General features: G+C 48.8%; 1 protein-coding gene across 3 annotated transcripts in view; it reads left to right on the forward strand.

Annotated features, from left to right (window-relative positions):
• The window catches only part of LOC147436210 (uncharacterized), a 164,775-nt gene that overhangs the window by 115,309 nt on the left and 23,117 nt on the right, over window positions 1-26,349 (forward strand). For all 3 annotated transcript variants that reach the window (XM_086489105.1, XM_086489103.1, XM_086489104.1), the window contains exons 8-15: window positions 11,019-11,121; window positions 11,705-12,057; window positions 13,166-13,309; window positions 13,387-13,521; window positions 21,743-21,829; window positions 21,976-22,107; window positions 22,201-22,333; window positions 22,407-22,529. In XM_086489105.1, the coding sequence (XP_086345231.1) occupies window positions 11,019-11,121; window positions 11,705-12,057; window positions 13,166-13,309; window positions 13,387-13,521; window positions 21,743-21,829; window positions 21,976-22,107; window positions 22,201-22,333; window positions 22,407-22,529 (1,210 nt within the window). The remainder of the gene's footprint in view (window positions 1-11,018; window positions 11,122-11,704; window positions 12,058-13,165; window positions 13,310-13,386; window positions 13,522-21,742; window positions 21,830-21,975; window positions 22,108-22,200; window positions 22,334-22,406; window positions 22,530-26,349) is intronic.

Below are 26,349 nucleotides of genomic sequence, written 5' to 3' on the forward strand. Positions count from 1 at the left end.
TCCGGGGAGCGTACATGTCCCATCATTGATCTGTATAGAGCCATAATCCCCCAAATCAACACTATGGGCACCCCCAATGGTGAGTGAACTGCATCAGATATCCCCTCCGGGGTGCATACATGTCGCGTCACTGATCTTTATAGAGCCATAATCCCCCAACTCAACACTATGGGCACCCCCATCTCCTGCAGTCTGCGCATCAATCGAGCTCTCGGTACGATGTGAAATGCTTTGCGGAAATCCACAAAGCTACAATAAATCCGTCTCCCATGTGAGCTGCCCTCCTCAATGATGGCTCTAAGTGTCAGAATATGATCAAGAGTGGAAAAAACCCATCTCAAACCGGCCTGGCCCTTTGCTCATACACCCTCACCCTCTGCCCAATTACTTAACTGCTGCTCATGAATGGATGCATACAACCGTGCCAATGTGTTCCCAACCATAATAGTGCGGTAATTCCCAGGCTCTGTAGGATCACCTGCTTTGCAGATAGGCACAATAGTAGACAACCCCCAAGTCTCAGGTAACCAACCCCTCACACATGGCACGATTGAACAACACTGCAAGAACCTCTACCAATATATCTCTAGCATGTATAAAGTGCTCTGCTACTAGACCATCATGATCAGATGCTCTCTTTACCATCTCAGTGGTAGAGAAGGTGCTGGTAGGTGGGCATGGCTCTCTAGGATTTGGAAGGGGGTCTTGTGCATGATTTGTATATAACGATGTCACATACTGGCCCCACACATTAGGAGAAGTAATCACTGGGGGAAGGGAGTGCTCATGAAAGAATCGCCATGCCTCTCTTGAGTCTGTACTCAAGAACAACTGATACAAGTCTCACTCCATCTGGGCCAAATAAACTCGATTCTTCCGTTGCACAAGGCGCCGGGAAGCAATCCAAGACTGTCTGTAAGTGATGACTCCTGAAAGAAGATCTCTCTGGAGCTAGGCTCTCATCTGTCTGCACTCCTCATCATACCAACTATTCTGGGGCATGCTCCCAGAATGTCGCCTCTGACCCGGCTGAGTGTGTGGGTATGCCTCTGATGCTGCACTATGCAGTGTCTCAGTCAGTAAAGTGGTGCACTCCTCTACTGGGAGACCAGGACTAGCTGTGCATAGACAGCTATAGATCTCCTCTATATAAACCGAGTCAGTCTCTGGTGTAAATTTATAACAGGTATGTGATCTGCCTCCTGATGTCTGGACTGTACTATACTAAAAGGAAACGGACAATGTCAAACGGGCATGATCCACTGCCACACCCATTGGTCAGGCTCCCACTATGAAATCTTGAATACAAGGAATAAAGCTCGGCTATGCCATAACATAGTCCATTGTACTGGCCCCGTGTCTCTGTGGAATGCATGTGAAACTGGCTACTCCAGGAAATCGTTGTGAGCCATTAAGTATGGCTAACCCATGTGTGGTCATCATCTCCGTGAGGTATCTCCCATACTCCGTTTGCTCTCTATCATGTGAGCATCTGTCAAGCCCCAAGTCACCAACATCCAGCTCTCTAAGCATCTCATCTAAAGTGTCGTAGAAGACTGTCTGAGAGTTGCCCGTTCGGGCATTGAAGTCTCCTAGGAGGATGATATCACCATCCCTAGAAAACTCCCATATATCATCATCTAGTATAGAGAAAGGTGACTGTCCTCTGGGTGCAGCATATACTGATGTACTAGGGGGGAAGTAACATATTGCAATGTATAGAAATCGGCCTGTGTCAGACCCACATGTATCTAGCATGATCATCTCTTCATACAATATGTAGTAGTGGCTGTAACTCCTCCCTAAATAGCACTGCTACTTCTCTTGAACCTCTACTCCCATGCTCAGATCTCGCAACTGTCTTGTGGGCTGTCTCCCATTTGTATCCCGCCACATGTGGCATAAGCTGTCCAGGGGCCTGATGAGTCTCTAAGTAGAAAGCAATGTCACTCTCTGAAACTGTCCTCAAAGGCACCAACCTCCAACCTCATAGATCCATTACAATTCCAAGTAGCCATCTCAGTGTGGTCCCATAGGAATCACACCGTCATGTAGAGTGCCACTCTACAATCACCACCCGACCATCTCTGTAAAAGGCTGTCTTTCCCTTCTCCCTTGCCGCCGTAATCTCTGGCATTAGCTCTCTCATATGCGCAAGCTGTGAGAGAGTGAGATCATCACCGAAGAAAATACTTGTCTTCTTGAGAGTAGGCCTCTTTTTCAGGAATTTCTTCTTCTCTTCCAAGGAGGGAAAGCGTAGTATGAGAGCTCTCTCGTTTGAAGATTCTCCCGGGCCACCACTCTTTTTACCCACTCTCCATGCCTTTGTGTGTGAAGGCTTGTCCACCCCCATCATGGGTGTGAGGATTGTGACCTCTTTTTTCACATTGTTTATGTCCTTGAGGCCGGTTACCCTCACATGGAGAGAGAGAGAGAGAAATGAAATGAAATGAAATGTTATATTAACGTCTGCAAAAGGTCAAAGTGACCTATGAGACTAGAAAGTTACAATGTGGTGGATCTGATACAAAGTCAAAGTAACAAAATAACAACATAACAAAACAAAAAATATACTATGGGACCCTAGACTGGTCGATGTGAATTAAGCAAAATGGGCGGCTTGCTGGGATAGCTAAATCATAGGACATCTAGCATCGGTCGTTGGCGGATCTCATCAATCTCCTCCATGGTCAGTAGTCTGACCGAGCGTCGTGCATGCCTGGCCAGAGTGCTCCGAATCTTCTGATGTAGCCTCCGTCAATGCTGTGTAGTCCTCCGAGTCATGGGCGCCTGGATTTCCCAGCTCAATCACTCGATCAATCAGTGTGCCTTTGGTGTGAGACGAAAGAGAGCTCTGCTGTGGGAGTGGCTCATGTGGCTGTCCCGTGTCTGCTCTAAAGAAGTCTGTGATCCGTCTCTGAGACTGGCTAGCCTCTCCACTCATCAGGCTATCTCTGTGTCTGCGTAGCTCGAGCAAGAACAAACCCAGGCATCTCTGATCCTCGTATCCCATGACTCTGGAGAGTGGTCCAAAACCCTCTATGAACAAGCAATGGAAATGGCCTCGTATCTCATAGTAGACGGGGCAACGGCATGTGTAGTGCAACTCTGTCTCAGGCTCCATGTCACACAAGGGGCATGTCCTGGCCTCTGCTGGTACTCCGCTGTATCTCCTAGTCTCAATCCGCAGCTGGTGAGAAGATGTGCGTAATTGGCCAATAGCACATCGTATCCCATGAGACAAGTGGGTGTCCATGTATGTGGGTCTCGTCACAAAACCATCCTCCGTAAGCTGGAGAAGATGGTCTTTGTACAAGGCCAACTTTGTGCCCAGCTCCTATGCTGGCTGTATCCATGTCCTACTGGTGTCTAGCTGGGTCAGGTCTTGGCGGATGAGCCTGGTGATCTCGGACTGTGTAAGAGTGAGAGATGGTGCATCCAATGAGTATTCGAAGGGTGGCAAACTGTCTATGCTGAACCCATGCGCCTGAAACCATGATGTCATCTCCCCATACCAGCATGTTGTATCTCCCTACATGGCTAACTGTCGAGAGGACTCAAGTGCAATGCGAGCATATCTGTCTCTAGGAAGTTCCCATGTGCGGTGTATGAAGGAGTGATGTAGTGAGTGCCTCAACCGCTAGTGGGGGGGCCGCTAGCTCTGCTCGGATAATGGCAGGTGGTACTGATGCCTTGGCTCTAATGAGCCGCAAGATCATAGAGACAAGAGGTTTCTCCATGTTCCCCCATCCATCAGTGCGACCCAACCTCCCGTGGTGATCCAATGGTCCCCATATCTCAGCTCCATAGAGCAATGCGGAAGCCACCAAAGTGTCAAAGAGCTAGATTTTCGTCCGAGGCTCCTGAAACCAAACGTGCAAACACATCCTCTCCAATCTACCCAATGCTGCATGTGCTCTAGTCAGTCTGGTCTCTGCTGCTCTCCTGAGTGAGAATGCAGGTCCGCTAAAAACCACTCCAAGGTAAGTGTAAGCATCTGTGTACTCCACTGTCTCCTGGCCGTATGTGAATGTAGGTGCTGACCTCCTGATCCACTGTGGGGTGGTATTAAACACCATGACCTTGGTTTTACCAAGGTTGATAGACAAACCGCTTTCGTGGGCAAACCTATGCAAAGCATCCAAGTGACGTTGCATCCCCTCCGGAGATTCAGAGATCAACACAATATCATCAGCATATAACAAAAGTGGAATCCATGTCCCTGCCAGTTGTGCACCTCTATCACCATCGCTATCAATGTAGTCAGAAACCTCATCCACATACATACCGAATAGAGTAGGAGAGAGCGGGCAGCCCTGTTTCGCCCCAATAGTGTGGGAAACCGGTGTAGATAGTCCTTCAGGGGTGCGTACATGCCCTACTACTGATTTGTACAATGCCATGATCCCCCAAATGAGCTCTGTGAATACTCCCATCTCCTGTAATTTGCGCATCAATCTAGCTCTGGGTACTGTGTCAAAGGCTTTGCGGAAGTCCACAAAGCTACAATAGATCCGTCTCCCATGAGATCTGCCCTCCTCGATGATGGCCCTGAGTGTCAAGATATGGTCAAGAGTAGAGAAGCCTCTCCTAAACCTTGCCTGCCCAGCTGCATGCACGAGAGAGAGAGAGAGAGAGAGAGAGAGAGAGAGAGAGAGAGAGAGAGAGAGAGAGAGAGAGAGAGAGAGAGAGAGATGAATTGAAATGAAATGAAATGTTATATTAACGTCTTCAAAAGGCCAAAGTGACCTATGAGACCAGAAAGTTACAATGTGGTGGATCTGATAGAAAGTCAGAGTAACAAGATGACAAAATGACAAATGACAAAATAAAATACTATGGAATCCTAGACTGCTGGGTGTGGACTAAGCAGCTAAAACAGCTAGCTGGGATAGCTAGATCACACGAGATCCAGCATCGGTCGCTGGCGGATCTCATCAATCTCCTCCCTGGTCAGTAGTTTGACCGGGCATCGTGCATGTCGAGCCAAAGTGACCCGGATCCTCTGATGCAGCCTCTGTCAATGCTGTATAGTCCTCCGCAGTCGTGGGCGTCTGGATCTCCCCAGCTCAGTCGCTCGGTCGATCAGTATGCCTCTGGTGTAAAGTGACGAGCTCTGCTGTGGTAGTAACTCCTCCGGGTGTCCAGTGGCAGCTCTAAAGAAGTCTGTGATCTTTCTCTGAGACTGGCTAGTCTCTCCTCTCATCAGGCTCTCTCTGTGTCTGCACAGCTCGTGCAAAAACAAACCCAGGCATCTCTGATCCTCGTACCGCATGACTCTAGAAAATGGTCCAAAGCCCTCTCTGAACAAGCAATGGAAGCGGCCTCGTATCTTGTAGTAGACGGGGCAGTGGCATGTGTAGTGCAACTCTGTCTCAGGCTAGATGCCACACAGGGGGCATGTCCTAGCCTCTGCTGGTAGTCCGCTGTATCTCCCAGTCTCGATCCGCAGCTGGTGTGAAGATGTGCATATCTGGCCAATAGCACATCGTATCCCATGAGACAGGTGAGTGTCCATGTATCTGGGCCTCGTCACAAAACCATCCTCCGTAAGCTGGAGGAGATGCTCTCTATAGAAAGCAATCTTCGTGGCTAGCTCCTGTACTGGCTGTATCCATGTCCTCTTGGTGTCTAGCTGAGTCAAGTCCTGGCGAATGAGCCTGGTGATCTCGGATTGTGTAAGAGTCAGAGAGGGTGCATCCAGTGAGTATTGGTAGGGAGGCAATCTGTCTATGTTGAACCCATGCGCCTGAAACCATATCTCCCCATACCAGCATGCTCTATCTCCGTGCATGGCTAACTGTCAAGAAGACTCAAGTTCAAGCCTTGCATATCTGTCTCTGGGAAGTTCCCACATGCGGTGTATGAAGGAGACAGATCTGGTGAGCGCCTCAATCACTAGTGGGGGGGTAGCTAGCTCTGCTCGTATAATAGCACGTGGTACTGAAGCCTTGGCCCTAATGAGCCGCAAGATCATAGAGACCAGAGGCTTCTCCATGTCCCCCCATCCATCACTGCGGCCTGTCCTCCCGTGATGGTCCAGTGAAGGTCCTCAAATCTCAGCTCCATAGAGCAATACAGAAGCCACCAAAGTGTCAAAGAGCCAGAGCTTCGTCCGAGGCTCCTGAAACTAAACCTGTGAACACATCCTTTCCAATTACCCAATGCTGCATGGGCTCTGGTCAATCTAGTCTCTGTTGCCCTCCTCAATGAAAATGCTGGCCCACTAAAAACCACTCCAAGGTAAGTGTAAGCATCTGTATACTCCACCTTCTTCTGGCCGTATGTGAGGGCGGGCGTTGACCTCCTAATCCACTGTGGGGTGGTATTAAATACCATGACCTTGGTTTTACCAAGGTTGACGGACAGACCACTTTCTTGGGCAAACCTATGCAAAGCATCCAGGTGATGTAGCATCCCCTCCGGAGAGTCAGAGATCAAAACAATATCATCAGCATATAACAATAGTGGAATCCATGTCCCTGCCAACTGTGCACCTCTATCACCATCTCTCTCAATGTAGTCAGAAACCTCATCTACATACATACCAAATAGAGTAGGAGAGAGCGGGCGGCCCTGCTTCACCCCAATAGTGGAGTAAACCGGTGTTTATAGACCCTCTGGGGTGCGTACATGCCCCACTACTGACCTGTATAATGCCATGACCCCCCAAATGAGCTCTGTGGGTACTCCCATCTGCTGTAATCTACGCATCAAGCTAGCTCTAGGCACTGTGTCAAATGCTTTACGGAAATCCACAAAGCTGCAATAGATCCGTCTCCCACGGGATCTGCCCTCCTCAATGATGGCTCCGAGTCTCAAGATATGGTCAAGAGTAGAAAAACTCCTCCTGAAACCTGCTTGCCCGGCTGCGCGCATCCCCTCTCTCTCTGCCCATCTACTTAGCTGCTGCTCAAGAATAGATGCGTACAACCGTGCCAATGTGTGTCCAATCATGATAGTGCGATAGTTCCCAGGCTCCATAGGGTCTCCCGACTTGAAGATAGGTACAATAGTAGATAGGCTCCAGGTATCAGGCAAGCCCTCACACATGGCACGGTTAAACATAACTGCTAGAAGCTCTGCTAGTAAATCTCTGGCATGCATGAAATGCTCAGCCACTAAGCTATCATGATCATATGCTCTCCCAATCCTCATCTTGTCAATGGCCTTCCTCACCATCTCAACGGTGAAAAAAACACGTGTGTGGGCATGGATTGGGGGGGGGGGGTCGGGAAGGGGGGGCTGCTCAGGATTTGTGTACAAAGGTGATGCATACTGGCCCCAAGCCTTTGTAGAAGTGATGGTAGGGGGGGGGGGGGGGAGTGCTCATGAAAGAGCCTCCACGCCTCACGTGAGTCCTGACTCAAGAATAGCTGGTATAGATCCTACTCTGCCAAAAATGCCCTCTTCTTCCGCCACACTAGGCGTCGGAAGTCAATCTGTGACTACCTATGAGTGATGTCCCCCAAAAGCACCTCCCTCTGAAGTCTAGCTCTAGTGTCCTGGCATTCCTCATCATACCAACTGTTTGGGGAATGCTCCCCGAACGGCGCCTCTGCTCAGGCTGGGTATGTGGGTATGCCGCTGCATCATGTAGTGTTTGTGTCAGTATAGTAGTAACATATTCCAGAGGTCGCCCTGGCTCCTCTGTGCACAGGCGTCTGTAGATCCCATCTATGTATACAGAGTCCGTCTCCCACGTGAAGGTGTAGCGAGTAGGGGCTGCTGCCCGTAGCCTGTGTGCTACACTAAAGTGAAAAGAAATGGTCAGCAATATAAGAGCATGATCCACTGGCACACCAACAGGTCTAGGTCCAACCGTGAGGTCCTGGATACTAGAGATGAGGCTCGGTTGTGCCATGACATAGTCCACTTTGCTGGCTCCATGTCTGTGTGGGAAGCATGTGAAGCCTTCCGAAGCAGGAAACCTCTGTAGGCCATTCAAGATGGCCAGTCCATGTGCGGTGCCCATGTCTATCAGGTGTCGCCCATACTCAGTATATTCCGCATCGTGCGATAGTCTGGACAGGCCCGTCTCTACAACATCTAGCTCTCTGAGCATCTCCTCTAAAGTATTATAAAACACTGTCTGGTGATGGGCAGTCCTAGCATTGAAGTCCCCTAGAATCATAATGTCACCATCTCTAGAGAACTCCCATATGTCATCATCCAAAATAGAAAAGGGGGATTGTCCTCTGGGTGATGCATAGATCGACGTACTCGGGGGAAAGTAGCAAATTGCAATGTAGAGATATCTGCCTGTCTCTGCTTTCAATCTCACCCACATGTACCTAGCCTACTCATCCCTGCGGTCTATATGTATCAATGGCTGCAAATCCTCTCTAAATAACACTGCCACTCCCCTCGAGCCCCGTCCGCTATGCTCTGAGCGTGTCTCCTGTTTGTAAGTTGTCTCCCATCTGTATCCACTGATGTGAGGCATGGATTGGCCAGGGGCCTGGTGTGTCTCAGAGTAAAGATGATGTCTCTTCCAGTAAAGCTATCCTCAAAAGTACCCACATCAAGAAGCATGGATCCGTTACAGTTCCAGGCCGCCACTTTGAGTGTGGTCCCATAAGTCTTGCACCGTCATGTGGAGCGCCACTCCAGTATTACTACTCTTCTATCTCTGTAAAAGGCAATCTTGCCTTTTCCCCTTGCCGCTCTAATCTCCGGCATTACTCCCTGCATATGAGCGATCTGCGAGAGGGTAAGATCATCCCCGAGAAAAATGCCCGTCTCTTTAAGAGTTGGACTTTTCTTCAATTAGTACTTCTTCGCTTCCATGGAGGGAAAACGGAGGATGAGTGCCCTTTCTTTTGAGGTTTCGCCATTGCTTCCATTTTTCTTTATGTTGCCCACTCTCCAGGCTCTTGCGTGCGTCGGCTCATGAACCCCCATCAAGGCCATGAGTTCTTTTATCTCTTCGTCCACATTGCCTTTGTCTTTAAGACCGCAAATTCTCACATGTAAAGCGCACACACGTTTTCTTTGCTCCTCCTCTAGTGTCTGATTAATGATAGTGGGTGTGGACGTGGATGTTATCTCCTTGCCTTTTCCTTTCTTGGCCACCTCGATCCATTTCTCGGCTTCATCCGCTTTCTGTTAAGTTTTTGTAAGAACATCCACCCAAGATGTCGTCATCTCTTTGTGTTGCTCTTCTCCCTCTTTGATGGCCCGTACTTGCTCCTTGATCATGTTGATTTCTTCGATTACTAAGGGTTGCAATTCGCCCTCTTCCAGTGTGTTGCTTGATCGTGCTTCGGCGAGATCTTTCTTGAGTGACGCAATCTCTTTATCCTGAGTCGTCACTCGGTCTTCCAGTGCGTTTATCTTGCTTTCTTGGATCAGGACGCGTCCTTCGAGCATTTTCATTGTGCCCAATAGATTGCGGTTCATCTTGGTAATAGTCTCCGTCATTTCCTCTTTGCACTTTTGAATGGCATCCTCTAGGGGGTCGGCTTTATCACTCAGCTTCATGCTTAATCGCCGTCCGGAAAAGAGCCACTAAGCGCACATATGCATCCACACTATACATACATTGTCTCATGCATTAAGCATACATCTGCATCAAGCATTCCACGGCGGGTAAAGGTACAACCACAGCCTACTGCGGGCGTCAGCCTTAAAGCCAAAAGCCAAAATAATGGAGGGGCCTTGCGCCCAATGTCCTGAACCCAAACCTGTCCAAACCATAGTTACCGGGGAACGCCCCCTAGCCCCCGTTCCGGCGTTCCGGGGGGGCAGTTCCCTTCCTGAACGTTCCGAAACGTCCCGAAACGTTTGACGTTCCGGGTGGCCAGTGCAAACCGGAACGGCCGTTCCGGAACGTTCCGAACGCCCCCAAAACTTTCCGGAATGCCCCTGGAACAGCCAACGGCTACAAACAAATTTGGCAAAAATTGAAAAAATTGAAGTAAATGTTTGGGCTTCTTTTTGAAGTGTGCAAGGCCTCAAGGACTCATAAAATGCACCCCCCTCCCCCTTTCTCTCCACAAGCTAATCCTCAAGGCTCAAGCTCTCTCCCTCTCACACTCTCAAGATCTCTCCCTCTCAAGACTCACTCTCTCAAGGCTCAAGGCTTTAAGCCTTCAAGCTCTCTTCCTCTCCCTCCCACTCTCTCAAATCTCTCCCTCTCCCTCTCACTCTCTCGAGTCTCTCCCTCTCTCTCTCTCTCTCTCTCTCTCTCTCTCACATCATCTAGTCATAGCAAGATTGAATGGTCTTCAAAACGAGTTTTTTGTGAGTATTATAGTCAAAGCACTCTAATACTCCTTGTATTTAAACACAAGAAGCTAAAAAATGCACTATTTGGGTGTTTTTTATACCTCCCGTTCCGCGCCGTTCCCGTTCCGAACCCCTAGCCGTTCCCCCGTTCCGCGGGGATCCCGTCGCCGTTCCCGTTCCGCGTTCCGGGTAACTATGGTCCAAACGCTGTCCTGCCGAAATAGTAGATGCAGCCCCAGCGGGGTCTGCACCTGTTCTAGCACCTGTAGGAGAATGGAATTCACGCAGCCTCTGCGGGACTGCCTTACTGTAGGCGCTCTCGATGGAGCCATCCACGATAACTAGGGCACAACCTTGCTGTAGACAACCCCAAACCTGCACCTGTACCTGCTGAGAACAGCACGCGGCCCCCACTGTCGGGTAGCTCGCAGCTTGAGGAGGCCCCGCAGGGCGCTGTGTACAGTGAGTGTGGCGCGAGCCCTTTGTGGTGCGAGCCCTCTGCCTGCTTGCGCGTTTCTGCACACTCCTCAGTCCCCTTATGGCTGACACGACCCTAAAAGCGACGTGAACCCTAATTTGGCTGCTGTAGACTGACGCGAACCCTAATCTGCCAGTCAGCAGAAAATGATGGCGTGAACTCCTGCCTTCTACTCGCACGCGCGCGCGCGAGAGAGAGAGAGAGAGAGAGAGAGAGAGAGAGAGAGAGAGAGAGAGAGAGAGAGAGAGAGAGAGAGATTTTTAAAGTGATGCATACTAGGTTTCTTTTTCTGTTTCGTTTTTTTTTCCAGAATGGAGGGATATATGGCTTGGCTATGCATTGGTACAAGAGTGTCATGCCAGAACTCATTGCTTCTTGGAGAATGAACGGAGACAAGAGCAACAAGGGTCAAGGTTTGGATCATGGAAAACCTGTGGCTAAAGAGTTGTAGGCATAGGCATGTTTTTGTGGTCAATGAACTCTGATAGACATTCAGCTCTGATGGGTACAGCCTACCGCCTGCGTGCATTGCCAAACATATTTGTAAACTAAATCTAATGCCTTATTTTAAGAAGCAGTTTTATGGGGCTGCTCTTGCATGCATTGCATATTGAAAAGGTAAAGCTTATCACACACGTATGAATAAAGATTTCGGACTGCTTCACAGTAAATCACTTGACTCAAATGTAGAATTCCGTACAATTTTTGCTGCATTGATTTGCCAGAACATGCAGTAGATAATTTGTGTGGAGACTCGCTGTCAAAGGGGTCCAAGTATGGTGAAGCCCGCGGTAGTTTCAGGCTTGAACCATGTAGCTTGCTTGACCTTGACAGCATGTATATATGTGACCTTCATTTTGATCGGGATCATCCCAAATTATACCCGCTTCGTTTAATGATTGCGGGCAAGGTTTTGGATGTTCAAATGCAGGTGTATGTGTGGGGCTATGCTTTTGTGTGTCCGTATTGTCTGATTTATGTTGTGTGTGATCACAGGTTTTCCAATACAGCTGGCAGAAGCTCTTGTTAAAGCACTTTCAAATTGCTGGGCAGAATGTGCTCCATTAGTGTGCTCGGGTCAATCTCCTGACAAAGATAGCATGGAATGCATGATAAAAGTTTGTGCAGCCATACATCTTTTGATTCTTATAATTGAACCTAGACTTGAACAGAAACTGCGTCTAGATGCTGATACAGAGGCAAGTGGAAATCAAATGCGATGTTCAGGATCTGCTGGGAAAGGAGCACTACCTCAGAAGTGGATGAAGGAACACATGGTTCCTTTACTACACCGTCAATTGATTGGCTCCTTTCCAATCTGTGCACCCCCTATCAATCTACCCAAGAAGGTTGTAATTTACCAGTTTGTGTTGTCTATAGAGCAGGAAGTGGCTTGTTTGGTTTTTTTTTCAAAAGGATGTGTGTGCGTGCGCGTGCGTGCATGCGTGCGTGTCACTTCACGCACGCGCACGTGTCACTTGGTTGGGATAGGGAATTCTCTCAGCAAGAGGCAGATATGATGGCCAATGCGGATCATTGAGAAGGATTGGAATCCTATGAGATGAAGAGAGCTAGAAACAGAACTTATATAGATGCCTAGTCTCTTGACAATCATGGACTATCAAGGTCTTAGATGCTTAGGACCGGTCCATTTGGAGCTACACTACAACCTGGGAGCAAACACGGAGATCCTTGAATGTCATTCCTATAGTTTGCTATGTATGTCGTTTTGTGCTTTACAATATTTTCTGAAGTAGTGTCTTTTAAGGAAAATTATCAAAAATATGGAGTGTCCAGTGTAAGTATGGGTGTGGATATTTATTTTCTATGTTATCTGTTATTGTTGGGGTTTGGTTAGAACTTTGCTTTTTTTTTTCTACTTGGATGTAAACATTCTGAAACTTGTTTTAAGTGGAACTTATATGCAATTAGTTTGAGAGAAACATGAAATGGGCATGGAATGAGGTCAACATAAAAACAGTTTCATTCTTTCAAAGAACGTATTTTTTCCACTCTTGGAATTCTATGAAGAGAAAGCATTTTAGATCTCATCAAAAAGCCAGGATTACTTTACTATGAATGGCCAAGAATTCTGTGTATGTATCCTTCCAACCCTTCTTTCTTTTCTTCCCCTTGGTTGATATGCTGAATTGTGTATTTATCATAGAAACCAAACGTTGTTAAGGTACGATGGGGATGCATGAAGTGCTCATTGCCTACCCTGCAAGGGGAAGCATCCCTTCATAATGAACATGATGAATTTTCAAAAGCTCAATATCCATTATTATGAAATTATCAACTATTCAGCACATTACTTCATGTAGTTTGCAGCCAGCTCTGTTTCCTACTTAGGCTCAGGCCTTATTTGTACAAATCTTGTGTTGTGCTCTTGTTCTGTAAGTTTGCTCTGTGTATATGACTTTGTTTTTGAATGAAAGTCTTATGATTTTTTGTCAGGTTGAGGAGTTGCTATTGTACTTAAATATAAACATTTTGGAGGTTATTTTAGACTCCATCATTGCTGGAGACCTTCAGTTATACAAAGAGCACCGCAACATTACAAACCTTTTGGACTACTTTGAAGATGTCCTGGATGGACGGGTGAGTGTTTTGTTTAATTTTCGTTGTGCACTTTGTTTGAAAAGCCGCATCTGACTTTGGTTTTGAAACCTGTATAGATGCTATCCTCATTGGGCTTATCACCGGGAAGTGTCGACAAGAATAACACGGATTCTTACTTGAAACTGCTTGTTCCTTTTGTCCCTTGCCTTTTACGCTACCTCAGCAGAACGCGCCAATTACGACTGCTCAAGGTGGGTTCCTTTGCGTTTACATATTTTGCATTTGGATTTCTAAATGGTGTAGTTATCACCGTCTTAAATGCTTGCAGATGTATGGAAGGTTGTACATAGTTGTTGCTCCGCTTATTTTCTGCCATCTATTTCTTAAGCACAAATCCCGTAGACCTTAGTTTTACTTGCTTGACCAATTTGAAGGGGTATCACTACATAATCTGCTTAATTGGTGTTGTAAAAAACATTGGCTGCATTAGTCCCACAACTTTTTGTGCAGAAAGGTGTAATTATTGCTCATTGATCAATTGGGCAAGTACACGCTTAAAAGTGGTACATTTTCTCAGCCCATTGCAAAAGAGGAGACAAGATTGCAGGAGGTTCGCTGTTCCCCCCCCCCCCCCCCCCCCCCCCCCCCCCCCGGCCCCCTACTCGCCATCGCACCCCCTGACCCGCCTCCCTGCTCCCTACCCGCTGCCGCTGCCCTGCCCGCTACCCCTCTGCCCGCCTCCCCTGCCGCTGCCCGCCTGCCCTGCTTGCTGCCCTGTTGCCCTGCCCGCTGCCCTGCCTGCCCGTTGCCCTGCCCGCTTGCTTGCCCGCTGCCCCGCCCGCCTGCACACTACCCCTGGGCCTCCCTTCTCGACCACTTCGTTCCTGCTTGACTGGTCTCGTCAGCGCTTGCGACATGCTCGGTCCAGCAGGAAGTCTCCGTTCACCGACGCCTCTTCGCCCTTTCTTCATAGGAGCAGACACAGATGGAGGCTCAAGCTCCGCCACAGAGGACTCCAATGAAGTCCCCTCGCCCGACCCCATTGAGCCCACCATTCAACATGCTCTCTCACCGACAGAGCAAGCGAGCCTAGCCGCAGAGGTTGAACGCCTTCAGGCGACTTCCGTCATCTGCAAGATTCTCGGCACCAGACCCAGCAAAGGAGAGCTGCGTGATCTTCTCCAGGCCTGCCTTCTCGCAGAGGTGGGCAAGATCTTGGACGTTCAGTTCCTCGGACGTGGCTATTATCAGATAGAGTTCGAGACTTTTGAGATGGCATCCAAGGTCATCGCGATGAGCCCCTTGGCCATCCGAGCAGTTCGAGCCCACTTTCAATAGTGGAGGCATGGTTTTGATCCAGCTACAAATATTCTGGTAGAGGAGGCAGACCTTCCCATCTCCGTCTGCTTTCCTGGTTTGAGGAGGGAGTACCTACCACTTTTGTCCAGGATAGGCTCAAAGATTGGGACTGTCCTGGAGACACCTCGCACGGTCCGTCAGTAGTTGGCAAGGCGGCCGGCATCCCCTTAGTACGTGTTCTGGTTAGGGACACCCATACTCTCCCGAAGGTCATCCTACTTCCTCGGGTGAGTGGGGGTTGGTTCCGACAGGGCATGGAGTATTTGGGCCAGCCACTGTAGCTGCCAAGGCGGCCGGCATCCCCTTAGTACGTGTTCTGGTTAGGGACACCCACTCTCCCGAAGATCATCCTACTTCCTCGGGTGAGTGGGGGTTGGTTCCGACAGAGCATGGAGTATTTGGGCCTCCCAAATCAGTGTTTCATTTTTCGACAGGCCTGTCCACAGAGGAGACCCCGACGTACACCACAGGCACGGCCCCAGCCCTTAAGGGCTGGCCAGCAGCAGCAGAGAGTCAAAGAGGACGCAGGCAGAGCCACCCTCCGAGCCTGGGACTCAAGCAGAGGAGGGTTGGCAGTAGATTCGTGGTCGACGTCGGCAGGGACCACCGCGCCAGCCTGGCACTCAGAGTGGTCCCAGGCTCCTACCCAGCAGCAGTGGGTTCCCACATGGAACTGATTCGACCCTCTTCAGCAGAACAAGGTCCCTTCTCCAACCTCCACCTCAGCCTCACCCTCGACAGCCCCTCCTCCCCACGAGTTCCTCTCTTCCATCCCTCCCCCTCCACCCTCCACCCTCCCCCTCTGCCTCTGCTTCTCGCCCTCCTCCCTCTGCCGCTCCCGCTCGCCCCCCCTCTCCCCCTTCTCCCTCAAGCCCCCCTGCTCCCACATCTCCTCCCGCTCCATCCCCGCAACTGTCCTAGGGGGCAGGGCCTTCTTCGGCTGCTAGGAGATCTCTTGGCAGTGCTTTTGCCACGAGTCGCTTAGCAAGAGAGGGACAGCCTTTCTTGCGACCCCCTCTTTGGGTGCAGACGCCCCCCTTTGCAGTAGTTCCTCGTGGTCTGACGAGCTTCGACATTTGTCGTCGTCGGGATTTCTTTGCCTACGACTTTACACGGTTTCTCGGCGACCCCTCACCAGACCTTAAGGCAGTCTGCTTCAGATTTCATGTACTGTTCCTTGCAGTTAGGGGGATAGGAGCCTTGGACTCAGCGTTTGGTTTCTCTTTTCCCCTATGTGGCAGGGACTAGGTTGAGTGGACTCTAGACATAGTGTTGGAGTGGCTGCAGACACAGTCCCTAGAGTTCTCTGATCACATGGGAGACCTAGGGTTTACAGACTTGGTTCAGACTCTGTGGCCGTTGGCCAAGTTTTCTGTGACACCTTTAGACTCAGGAGGATGTACACACATTGTGGTTCACTTCTTTGCTGACACGCAGAGCCCGCCATGTTATGTACACATACATGAGGACTCCCAAACAGAGGAGGTTGCTCGTGGTCTGACGAGCTTCGACATTCCTCGTCATACGGATTTCTTTGCCTACTGCTTTACACGGTTTCTCGGCGACACCTCACAAGACCTTGAGGCAGCCTGCTTCAGAGTTTATGTACTGTTCCTTGCACCTAGGTGGATAGAGACCTTGGACTCATCGGTTGGCTTCTCTTTTCTCCTATGCGGCAGGGACCAGGCTGAGTGGACTCTAGACTCAGTGTTGGAGTGGCTGCAGACATAGGCCCTAGAGTTCTCTCATCACATGGGAGACCTAGGGGTTACAAACTTGGTTCAAACTCAGTAGCCATTGGCCAAGTTTACTGTGACACCTCGAGACTCTGCAGGATGTAGACACATTGTGGTTCACTTCTCTGCTGACACGGAGAGCCCGTCATGTTACGTACACATACATTGGACTCTTGGACAAAGGAGGTTGCTTTGTGCACGGCTCTTTCTACTTGGGCTTGGGCTAGACACTCTTTGCAGTCACGCCTCTCTCGGGGACGCTCGGATGTGGATTACTTTCCATCGAAGTAATCCCCATCGGGGACACTCGAATGCGGATTACTCCCCATTGAAGCCTGCCTCGAAGATAACACGGTTAGCTGCTGCTGGAGCATCGGTTCTCTCTCGCTCCCCATGAGGATTGTCTCATGGAACGTGCAGGGATTAGGTGGGCCTCAATTTCAGTGTCAGAGGGGCCGACTACGTCAGGAGCTTCAGCGATGCCTTGTGGGAGGAGAGATTGACCTTCTTATGCTACAAGAGCATCATCTGTGTGAGAGCCGCATTAGACGTTGTGAACAATATGAGACTTTTTGGTCAGCTGCATTTGGACCTGGAGGCATCCAGGGAGGGGTATGTATGACTATTGCGGATTCTTTGCAGCAGGCCATTGTGGGCAGAGGGATTCTTGTGCCAGGCAGGGCTCAGTGGATCACTATGCAAGTTCAGGGTTGCCTCGTGGGCTTCCTGAACATCTATGCGCCCAATGTGGCGAATACACGTACAGAGTTTTGGTCTCGGATTGTTGAGTCTCTGCCGCAGGCAGAGCAATGGTGCATTGGGGGTGACTTCAACATGTTGGAGGACCCCTCTGACAGAATTGGAGGTAGCCATACTTCTGTGCATGGAGTTGAGCTGGCAGCTTGGGAGAGGTTTTATATGACTGCGGGTTTCAGTGTGTGGCAGCATTCTAGCTTTGTGAGGCCCCCATACAACCTGGCCTTCTCTCGTTCGGACCGCAGAGTGGGAGGAGTGAATCTATCTTGGATAGATCGCTTCTACACTAGTGACCACTTCTGTGACTTGGGAGGGATAGTTTGCATTCTGGCTGGGACTTCCTTTTCGGACCATGCACCAGTGTCCTCACAATGACAGATAGGCAGAGGAGGGGGAGCACGATGATACGCATCCCTAAGAGGGTCTTGCTGGACTCTGCGCTGAGAGAGCGAGTGGGGGCTCTTTGGACAGAGAGCTTAGACATGTGGGATTCTCTTGCTGACAGAGTGGCCTCAGGACTTGCTCAGCTTGGTCGACTCTTTCTTCAAAAGTCTTCGACTCGCCTGGCTGCAGCCAAAGAGGAGCAGCAGCGTCTCAAACGGGGCGTTGCTCCCTTGCAGAGGATGCAGGAGCAGCATCCAGACAGTCCTTGGTTGGAGGAGCAATTGCAGTAGGCTCGCCAAAATCTGGTCAGTACAGAGGACAGGCGCCATGAGTTTGCTTTCTATCGACAGGCATCTCAGTGGACCCAGGTGGGTGACAGAGTGACAGGCGCTTTCTTTGAGGCAGTAGGACCCCGGCACACACATGCCAAGGTCAGCCAGTTGAGGAGGCCCGACGGTTCAGTTGCTTCAGAGCCAGAGGACATACGTGCAGTTGCTACTGAATTTTACCGTGATCTACTGTCTGCAGAGCCTCAGTCAGAGCGTCAGGATGCATGCAGAGAGCAGGTGTGGGCATAGATGCCTTGTCTTTTGACTGAGGAGATGCGCCAGAGGCTTGAGCTGCCTCTTCAGCTAGAGGAGCTACATGCGGCCCTTGAAGCACTTCCCCCTGGTAGCTGTCCTGGTGAGGATGGTTTGACTCCCAGCTTTTTCTTGGAGTACTGGGACTTGCTTGGCTCAGATCTCTGCAGCGCTTTTCAGTACATCCTGCACAGAAGAGAGATGCCTGACAGCATGAGTGAGGGCCTGATTTACCTCATTTCTTAGGAGGGTGGCTCCTTGGATGAGATTCGACAGTGGCGGCCCATCACCATCCTCAACTCATCCTACAAAATTCTTGCCAAGGATCTGAGTTTGAGGATTCAGCCACTTCTAGAGAGCATTATACATGGGACACAGACAGGTTTTGTCAAGGAGCGTAGTATCCTTGACAACATCTTTACTTTTTGGGAGGCATCTGCCCTTGCGCGGCTCCATGGTGAGGATCTGGTGATACTTCTTCTCGATTTTGAGAAGGCCTACGATAGAGTTGACTGGGACTTTTTGGATGGCACTCTACCCAGGATGGGCTTCTGAGATGCTTGGATCAGAGGTGTGTCAGCTCTGTACAGACGGGCACACAGTCAGGTACTTTTTTCAGGAGGTAGAGGTGATCGTTTCATTCTCACACATTCGGTTAGACAGGGCTGTTCTCTTACCCCCTTCCTCTTTTTGTTCTATGCTGAGGCGATGAGCAGGTTTTTGGTTTCACAGCAGGTTGGTTTACGTGGCTTAGCGCTCCCTATTCAGGGAGATGAGCTACTGGATGCTGAGTTTGTAGACGACTCAGCCTTGTACTTGGATGGCCAGGAGGCCAACCTTCATAGGTGTGAGCAGGCTCTTGAGACCTTTTGTTGTGCATCAGGCGCACTGATCAACTAGAGAAAGTCAGTTGCTCTTGGTTGGTAGTGCTCTTACGCCTGATTGGATGCCAGGTGAGGGTTTCAGATGGATTCCCTAGGGACTACAGTTCGATACTTGGGCTGTCAGGTTGGCTTGGACTTGTCTCCCGAGCAGTAGATTGCTCCCCTTCTCCTGTCCATAAGGAGGAAGTTGTTACATTGGAGCTCCGCACAACTTTCTCTGGCAAGCAGAGTTGTAGTGGCCAACCAGGTGTTGTTGGCTACTATACATCTCTTTTCGAGTTCTTGCATCAGCCAGGTAGAGAGGCTGATCAGGAACTTCCTTTTGTCAGGGCGTGACACTCAGATAGCCCGGGCCAAAGTGGCATGGCAGGTCATCATTCTTCCTTGTTCTCAGGGAGGGTTGGGCAACATAGACCCAGCACAATAGAGAAGAGCCCTTCTAGGGAAGTTTATCGTCAGAGGACTTCTTCCAGGGAAGGAGCCCTAGAAGGAGTTTCTGCTTCAGCGACTTAGTGCTAGGATGCCTCAGGCTGGAGGCCCCTGGCGACCTTTGACCAGATGGATCTTCACAAAGCGCAGAGTTGGCTTGAGCAGGAGACTGGAGGACCGCTTCGCTGTGAGTCCGCTCTGTTCCTAGGAGCAGCTGCGGAGAAGCTTGGAGCTGTGCCAACCTACTTGCACGGAGGAGCGCTTGAGACAACCCCTTGTTTGGAACCCCATGGTTAGCTCTCAGAGAGGCCACTTGGTTGGTAGTAGGCCTCATGTTTCCCGGGGTCCCATGGTAGAGGGTCCAGTACGCACTTTAGGTGACTGGCTACAGTTCTCAGGCTTGTCAAAGGAGCTTCAGGGCATCCAACTACAAGGCATGAGAGGGATGCAGAGCATGTGTCAGGACATCTCAGAGGCAGTACCAGCTGAGTGGCTCACACCTCTCGAGTCAGCAGTGCCCAGATGGATAGGGGCCTTCACGCGGCTGGAGGTTCTCATCTTAATTTGGGCTTTTCTCGGAGACTGTACCCTCCCTGTTTTTCGAGCTACACGGTGAGGGACGCTTACACTGAGTTTCAGAAGAGGCCCTACAGGTGGCATAGTGCTGTTTTCAGAGGATCCGAGTGGTGGGCATTTGCGGGAGGACTTGTATCATAGATCCTGACCCAGCAGCTCTTGAGACTGGCCACTGGAGGCTGTGGGCTTGGGAGAGCTGTCCATTGGCACGAGTGCAGTGGGATCTTGGAGAGTGCTTTTGGAGGGACCCTTCTCCTCAGCCAACCATCCAGGAGGGTCTCACAGCTGAGTTCTTGTCAGTTTTTTGGGAGAGGTTGTGGGACTTCAGACAGCCGAGGCGAGTCACTTTGTTCCAGTGGCTGGCGAGCTACAGCAATTGGGAGCTGGCTTGTACATAGTGGTCTCTCCGCAGCATGTGCAACTTGTAACCATCTTGTGGAGAGTCAGCGCCACCGTCTTTGGGACTGTCCTTAAGCACATCAGGTTTGGCTTCGTGTTCTTCGGCTGATGCCAGCTCTTTCCACAGCTCGGCAGTACACTTGGGGGGCAGCTGCTTGGTCCACTCTCACGGGCCCGGCCTTCAGTTTGAGCTATCAGAATGATAGTGATGCAGGGGGGTCGACCTACACTCCAGCCTGCTATAGAGCTTACTCCATAGGAGTCGTGCAGTGAGAGAGAGGAGTGTTGGGAGCTCATCTGCGGCCTGACACTCTGGTTCACCTGGGGGGCCTGCTGCTTCCGCATCTTCGAGGCTCGCCCTGTACCACCAGCAGAGACAGTTCGGGATCTTTGGCTAGATCTGATCCATACTCTCAGAGGACAGTTTGAGAGACTCCAGGGCAGCTCCGACCGCATGAGGGAGCGTAGAGAGGCTTTCCTTCGACTCTAGCGACCTGGGCCTTTCTTCACCATGGTCCAAGGTGTGCTCAGATGGCACTACCGTCCACCTGTGTGGCTTTTCGCTCCTCTCATCTCTTGATTCAGCCTCATTGTACATATGCTGTTTTTTCATTGGGAGAGTCTCCCCACCATGATTGTTGTAGCCCTATGGGCAGTTTCATTAACTAATAGAAGGATCTTTTTGTCGAGGAATAAAAAAGAAGGTGTAATTATTGTCCATAGGCAGTCTTAACTCCAGCTGAATTGCTTCAAACATCACATTATCTGAATAAAACATACATGAAGCTGCAGTTGGAAGATAGGGCGAATGGAGATCTGCCATGTGCAATGGTTTATACATGGGAACTTGTAGAGTGGGCATAAAATGTAGCGTAGTTGCATGGAATTTGGGGTGAGAACAGGAATGTAAACGGGGGTGAAGGATGGGTACGAGCAAAGGTTCAGAACATGAATTGTGGGTGTAAAAAGCATGTAAGTTTTTGAATTGTAGGATGTCGTTAGATGGCAATTGCTGGAACAGAAGTGGAAAATAGGGAAATTGTGGGCCAAAAGGTTAAAGATGGTTAATATTGGGTCTTATAAGTGCTATACACTTCTCCTGTCTTCTCTGAAGGCACAGAGAATTCACCAATCTCTGGAGCAATCTGACAAGTACACATGTGAACTGGTTTTAATGTTGACTGTACTACATTTTGTGTCTTTAAATCTTGTGTGCAAATTTCATGTATTGTGCTGGACTTTTCAACCTGATATCTGCATATCTTTAACTTCTACAGGGCTACTAGTGATTGTATGTGCTTTAAACCTTTTAAGAGTTCGACTGTGAGTTTGTTGGTGACAAGTTAAATTGGGTTGTTGCTGCTGCAGGCTTTCACAAATGTGTTCAGAAGTTGTAAACCTACTTCAAAGCTTAAGCTTGTTTGCCTATCCTGCATTGCAGAAATACTACAACCGGTAAATCTGTTTGCATGGTTTATTGTCAAGTTTCCTAGATTTAGAGCCTATTTCTCACTGAGTATTATGCACGATGTTTTGGTCGTTTGCTTCTCTTATTGTACGTTACTGCGTGGATGCTGACGTGAGGCTCTGTAAAAACGTAGTCAGATTTAAACAGAGGACAGGCTGGTAATGGAACTCTTGTTACAAATAGTTTTGATTTCCAAAAGCAATGGCTCCAAATGCTTCCGAAGCTACTATGGGAATTAAAGGAAAGTCATTTCTCTTCTTCCTTGGTAAGTAACGAAATTCGTGCCATCATTAGCATGCTATATGGCGTTACACATGTTTCTGTTGCAGTTGTAAAATCTTCCTGTACCTTTTTTAAGGCCATCTTAAAAGTTCTTCATTACCTTGGACGTTCTGCACCTCAAGGCTCAGTTTTAGCAGAAGAATTTCTGGCATTGCAGCCAACCTTGATACCATTCTTCAGCACATCACATTTGTCAAAGCTGAATCAAGGTATTGTGCCTTTGGCAAATTTTCCTTGATCTGTATTTTTTTACTCACTGTGATGAATTTAGCTGTAATGCAGGCCAAAGGCTACATGGACCTTTCATGAAACTGCCCCAAGACTGTCAGAATTTGGCAATTGACCTGTTATTCTACTATGACAGGTTTTCAACTGCTTTTCTCAAGGCTATTGCACACTGTCTTTGTAAGTTCTCGTGCACCAAAATTGGTTAATTTGTAAGTTTGCTCTAGGGACTGGGTCATATACGTACAACTGTTGGTTTACATTTACTTCAGCCAATCAGGGTTTCCCCTCTCCTCGGTCATTTGAATGTGAATCAATAATTTGCTTCGGATATCTGCTTTGAGTGATGGTGATATAACTTCAGTTGCGCTTTTTCACCCCTGGTGTCTGCAACCACGAGTCACTAACTTCTTTGAGGAATAAGTGTCCAATAACATTTTGAAGGAATGCCCCGTGGGAAACCTCTTCCATACAAGCCTTCCTTAAACTACCTCCGTATGATCCATGCTCATGGCATGCTCAGCATCGCAACTCCTTGGGGTGATTTCGGGTCCAATAGAGGAGCCTACATGAAAGTAGGTGTGGCCATGGCATTGAAAAGCCACTCTTTTGTGCATGGCTCCTGAAAACGACCACAGTGACACTAGAGTGATATGTTGTTTGGCACTGTGTTACATAGCCCATCTAGTGGAGAAAGGTCCGCTTGTACTGACGATGGATAACAAGGTATACGTATCATAGTTGGGGGAAATGTCCCCTTGGGAATCGGGATGTGGGAAACACCAAAACAGCATTGTGACCTCCTAGAACACGTTTCTCATCCTGAATGTTTCAGGATTCCTGAAATGGCTCCCATGTGGCATTTCAAAATGTTCCACACATGAAAGACGGAGTTTCGGGCTGCTTAACTGAGTAAGGTTCATTTTAAGGTAAAATGACGCACACCTAAGTGAACCTTGCGGTCTATCAGTGCAGGCAACAATCTATGTGGCTGTTGTACCCTCTTTATGTAAACGAGTTGGCTTGTGTGATCAATGACACACATCTGAGCAAACCTTGCGGTCCATCAGACGCAGGAAACAACCTAAGTGGCTGTTGTATCCTCTTTATGTAAATAAGATGGCTTGTCTGATCAAATTATTGAAGTAGAAGAGGAAATCTCTCCTTAGTTGTTATCTTTTTTTAAGAACAAGATTCATTGTTGTGTCTCGACTCTCGAGTCCTGTTTCTTGCTATGATGCATTTGAGTGATGCAAATTAAAATTCAACTTTGGTTCCTTGATATCGTGTCTTGAAATTGTGTTTTTAGTTTGTACATGGTCCAGAATGTTTGGTTTCAAGATGAAAGAGTTTTTGAGTTACTGTAAACATTGCTAGTAGAACATCCGGACACCCTTGCTGATGTGGTGTTTCCTCATTTCAACCCTCGAAAACTTTGATGTTTATGTCTTTGTTTCTATTTCTGTTTCCATTTCAGCGTTTCCATTTTCATCTACTCTGATATGTATGCTGGCAATCCCATTTTTCTTCCTTAGTACATGGTATATATACACTCTCTCACGCAAAGCCTGTAGAATAGGCGTCCTAACCACCTGTTCACGGACGGAAGGAACCTGTTTTGGAGCCCTGACTCCGCAACATGCGAGTGCTTCCTCTTCTGCTGAGACGCATGAAGTACTTGGGCTTGAGCCTCAACAGGCTCCATGGGCTGTGTGAGTTGCCTTGACTGTTGTCGCACTGGTGGCGCTTGCAAAAACTCCATAAACCTTGGGTTCTGCACCAGTCGGGAAAAGACGTTCACAACTGCAACTAACTGATTCCTGAACACATCATCTTCAAGTTGCCCAGTCATAAAGCCCTGCACTAGGGGAACATTCACATCAACAGGAGGTATAGACCGGGGTGGGCGTGAACTCACGCCAACCTCAAACATTGTAGGAATTTCTTGCCTATCCTTCAAAGAGGAACCCTCTTCCATAATACCCTTCCCTTTGTCGGCCATAGTTAAATCCCGCGTTCCCGTACTCTGCGTCTTCACCAAACCAGCTGAGGCTCACTTCTTGAGGAAAAAGTGGTTCTGTCCCGGCAACAGAACCATGAAACCGGCCCGTAGGGCGATAGACTTTGGCTTTCACCCAAAACTTTACTTTAAGCTTTAACACAGAGAAACAACCGTCAGGTTTCAAAGGCAGTTTAGTGAGGTGAGCGATAAGTTACCTAGAGGAGGCAACTCCAAAGGGAAGGCCGAAGCAAGTCCCCGCAGTACCTGGGCCTCTGAACGAAGGTACTTGGTCGCTGTCACGCCCAAATCCAAGTGGCGAGTGGGTCTCTCAAGGGATTAGTCATGGCCCTAAGAGTGTAGATAATTCTGAACTCTCGTAGTCTAGAGGAAACTAGTGACAAAAGCGTCTGCCTTTGGTTTCTGGGTGCATAGTCCTGGTCGTTCTTCTTGTATACTTTTTTGGTGTATGAGGGGAGCGGCCGGGCGTGCCCTACCCGACTCCGAAAACAAAAAAACAAAACAAAAATAGAGAAACCTTGCAGAAGGAACCTGTAACGGGAATTAACACTTCAAAGCACACACGACTTGGCAGCTAGAATGCTCCGAGCATACGCCGACAACCTGTAGGCCCCAAAAACTGGCACCCCTTTCGGTATTTCCTTATTCCTTTAGAGGGTAAAGTTACCAAACTAGACTCATGGGGATCTTCACTTGTATTCAACTAGATCACACATGTTCTAGCTAAATTTCGGCAACATAACAGTCCCAAAACTCGCCCTGAACAAATCCCTATGCTGGAACTTGCTTCCAAAGACATAAACCCTCTGTTTTCAGCCCATAAACAGCAATTACACTTGCTGTATTTACTGGTTTTTACCTTGTTTTCAGCCCTAAACAGTCTTGGAACCGTCCTCTAACAGTGGGGCACTGTTCCCAATGCTTCTAGCATCCATACGGCTGCAAAATAGTCCAAAAACAGCGCATAACCAACGCTAAAAACGCACCTATAAGATGAGGTTATCACCCTCACCAGTGCCTGCTTTTGGAATAACAGTTAGCTACTCCTGTTCCTGCTCAAAGAGGCTCTTGCCTCGGCACAGAAGCATAAGACCACACAACTGTAGTTGTCAAATGAAGAGCCCTCTTGTGGGGCATCACGTTACTGCACGTAGGGGAGAGAGAGAGAGCAGTGTAGAGTGTGAAGGACATCACTTCTTGCACTACATTGTACATGAGAGGGAAGCTTGCACACAATAGCTCTGGTACCTTCAACAATCCAACCATCCGGATGAAAAATGCAGTCCCCCACGTTTATTTCAACGCTTCTCTCTCTCTCAAGGTGGAAAATGCCCAAGAGTATGCCAAGTGGCACTCATGCATGGTTTTCCCGTTTTGTACCTTCCAGTCTAAAAATATTTCAACCGGTTGCTCAGTTGACTTAGTGGCAGAGTAATAAAATGTTTCTCTTCTCATTCTGAAGCTAATGACGTGAATAGATTTCGTGGCCCAAAATAGCAGTTTCCTAAATTTTAGGAGATGCTTCCATTGGACTCTCACTGGTCATCTAACCATCTCTCACCATTGGGACCACGTCCACAAATGCAATGTAGCCCAATTCTCGGGTGATTTTCTCTTGGTGACCCCACCTTGGCACTGGGCCTCCATTGCGTTAGTTTCCTAGTATCCACCAACTTATTAAGTGAGCGAGGGGACCTGGATGACTTTGAACTGAGCCTAGATGCCCTTTTACTACTGGAATTCAAGTGCTGACCAACTTCCCGTCTGCGGGTGAAACTACTGTTTCACACTAATGTACGACCATTTGCGACTTCAAAAAGAGGGTCTCAAAAATTAAACGAAAATCATTGGAAAGCAATCAACAACTAAGGTAAGCAATTGCCACGTCCTCGTGACACAATCCCAAAGGTGTTAGGCGTTGTGGTTATCCATAAGATGTCTAGTCTATTCATAGATAATAGGGGATAAGCGAGAGCCATG

This window comes from Adiantum capillus-veneris, chromosome 18 (assembly GCF_014529385.1).
Source record: "Adiantum capillus-veneris isolate H3 chromosome 18, ASM1452938v2, whole genome shotgun sequence".
Lineage (NCBI taxonomy): Eukaryota > Viridiplantae > Streptophyta > Polypodiopsida > Polypodiales > Pteridaceae > Adiantum > Adiantum capillus-veneris.